Raw genomic sequence first — 1,704 nt, 5'->3', positions numbered from 1 at the left:
AGACAGGAAACATCTTTGTGCCTTTGGGAGTCTACAGATATTGGGCCCTATTCCAAAGATGACATCTTAGACTGACACAGGGTGGGTGCTCAGATGAGGACTATGAGGGTCTGGAGGAGACCAGGGCTGATGGGACCTTGGCAGCCTCATGTTGATCTGAACCATCTCGGTAGGAGGCATGTGTTCTCTGATGAACTGGCCACTAAAGAATGAGGTTGAAGCAATGGGGGTGGGGCAGGCCCCAAATTGACTGTGTGATCTTGACGTGTCACTGCTCATTCTTTAAGCCTCTGTAGATTCATCTGTAAATGGGGTTGGTTGTTCTTGGTTTGCTTGCTTCTTGGGACTATGGTGAGAACGGAGGGAGGTAATGGTAGTGAATGTATAATATATAACATAGTGTTCTTACATTAGGGTTACATCAGAGCAAATGCCTCAGGGTCCCCAATTCAGTTCTGGACTTGGCCCCATGTAGGCCTCAGTGAATGTTTGTTGAATGAATCAATGAACATTCAAATGAGTAAGTGTCTAGATGGGTAAGGGAGGAAGTGACTGCATAAAACAGCAAATGGGTTGACAAATCACAATGAGTCCCATTTCTGAGCACATCCTGTGTGCCAGGCCCTATTGTAAAAGCTTCTCTTAATCTTTGTAGCAACCCCATGAGATAAATATGTTATTAGCCCCATTTTGCAGATGGAGGAACTGAAGATCAGAGAAGTTAAGTGACTTAAATGAGATTCCAGGTCATGGAGTCTGACTCCAGAGCCTAGAGCATTAAACCCTGCACAAGCCCTGCTGAGTACATCAATGAATGAATGGGCGAGTGAAGAAATAAGTACAGGAACTCTCACACTCTTAGTCGTGGGCAAGATGGGCCACTTTGTGATGAGTGGCAGAACCTCTTGGGGGTGATGTGGGCATCCAAGGTCTGGGCTGGGGGTTGTGTCTCTCCCAGAGTAGTATGTGACACCTTGCCTCATGTCACCTCTCCCTCTTCCCCGTCTGCAGGCACATGCCGCGATGCAGCACTACGGGGTGAATGGCTACTCACTGCATGCCATGAACTCACTCAGTGCCATGTACAACCTGCACCAGCAGGCAGCCCAGCAGGCCCAGCACGCCCCGGACTACCGGCCATCAGTGCATGCACTTACACTGGCTGAACGCCTGGCTGGTAAGAGCTGTGGGGATGGGACTAAGAAGGTTGGGAGTGGAGGAGAGGTCTAGTGGAGGAGATTCTGGAAGGCAGAGATAGGAGGGAGGGCGCACTGGGAAAGTTTCCTCTGGGAAGTTCGAGAAGATCCAGGTCACTTAGCAACAGAGAGGGATGTCAATTCAAAATCTAGGTGTGGCTGCCCAGAGCACCCCTCGGTGTGGTTGCCAGCACTGTGCTGGGCGCTGGAGCAGCCCTATGCCTTCAAATTCCCTTAACAACCCTGAGAGGGATTCATTAGCCTATCTCACAGATGAAGAGACTTAGGTAGGAGGGTAAGGGACTAGCCCAGAATTTTACAGCCATGAAGTAGCTGGAGTGCCCAGGGGAGGGAGGATATTTCAGGCACATGAAGTCATATTCATGTTTCATATACCCATGTGCCAGGCACTGTGTGAGGCCTCCCCCCTCCCCCCCCTCGCCCCCCGCATCAAACTATCCAGTCCTGATAAGGAGAGGTTATTATATCCATTTTATGGACAAGGAAA

At 49.9% G+C, this 1,704-nt stretch overlaps 1 protein-coding gene across 2 annotated transcripts in view; it reads left to right on the top strand.

Moving 5' to 3' along the window:
- The first annotated feature begins 1,014 nt into the window (after nucleotides 1–1,014).
- The window catches only part of DMBX1 (diencephalon/mesencephalon homeobox 1), a 6,328-nt gene continuing 5,638 nt past the window's right edge, over nucleotides 1,015–1,704 (top strand). The window contains exon 1 of one of the 2 annotated variants that reach the window (XM_006762542.1): nucleotides 1,015–1,177. In XM_006762542.1, coding sequence (XP_006762605.1) covers nucleotides 1,024–1,177 — 154 coding nt within the window. In that variant the 5' untranslated portion in view covers nucleotides 1,015–1,023. The remainder of the gene's footprint in view (nucleotides 1,178–1,704) is intronic. The other variant, XM_006762541.1, reaches the window with a different exon arrangement.

This window comes from Myotis davidii, unplaced genomic scaffold (assembly GCF_000327345.1).
Source record: "Myotis davidii unplaced genomic scaffold, ASM32734v1 scaffold458, whole genome shotgun sequence".
In the NCBI taxonomy this organism is placed as follows: domain Eukaryota; kingdom Metazoa; phylum Chordata; class Mammalia; order Chiroptera; family Vespertilionidae; genus Myotis; species Myotis davidii.
The sequence above is the reverse complement of the archived record's forward strand: the minus strand, read 5'-3'. Positions and strand labels throughout refer to the sequence as shown.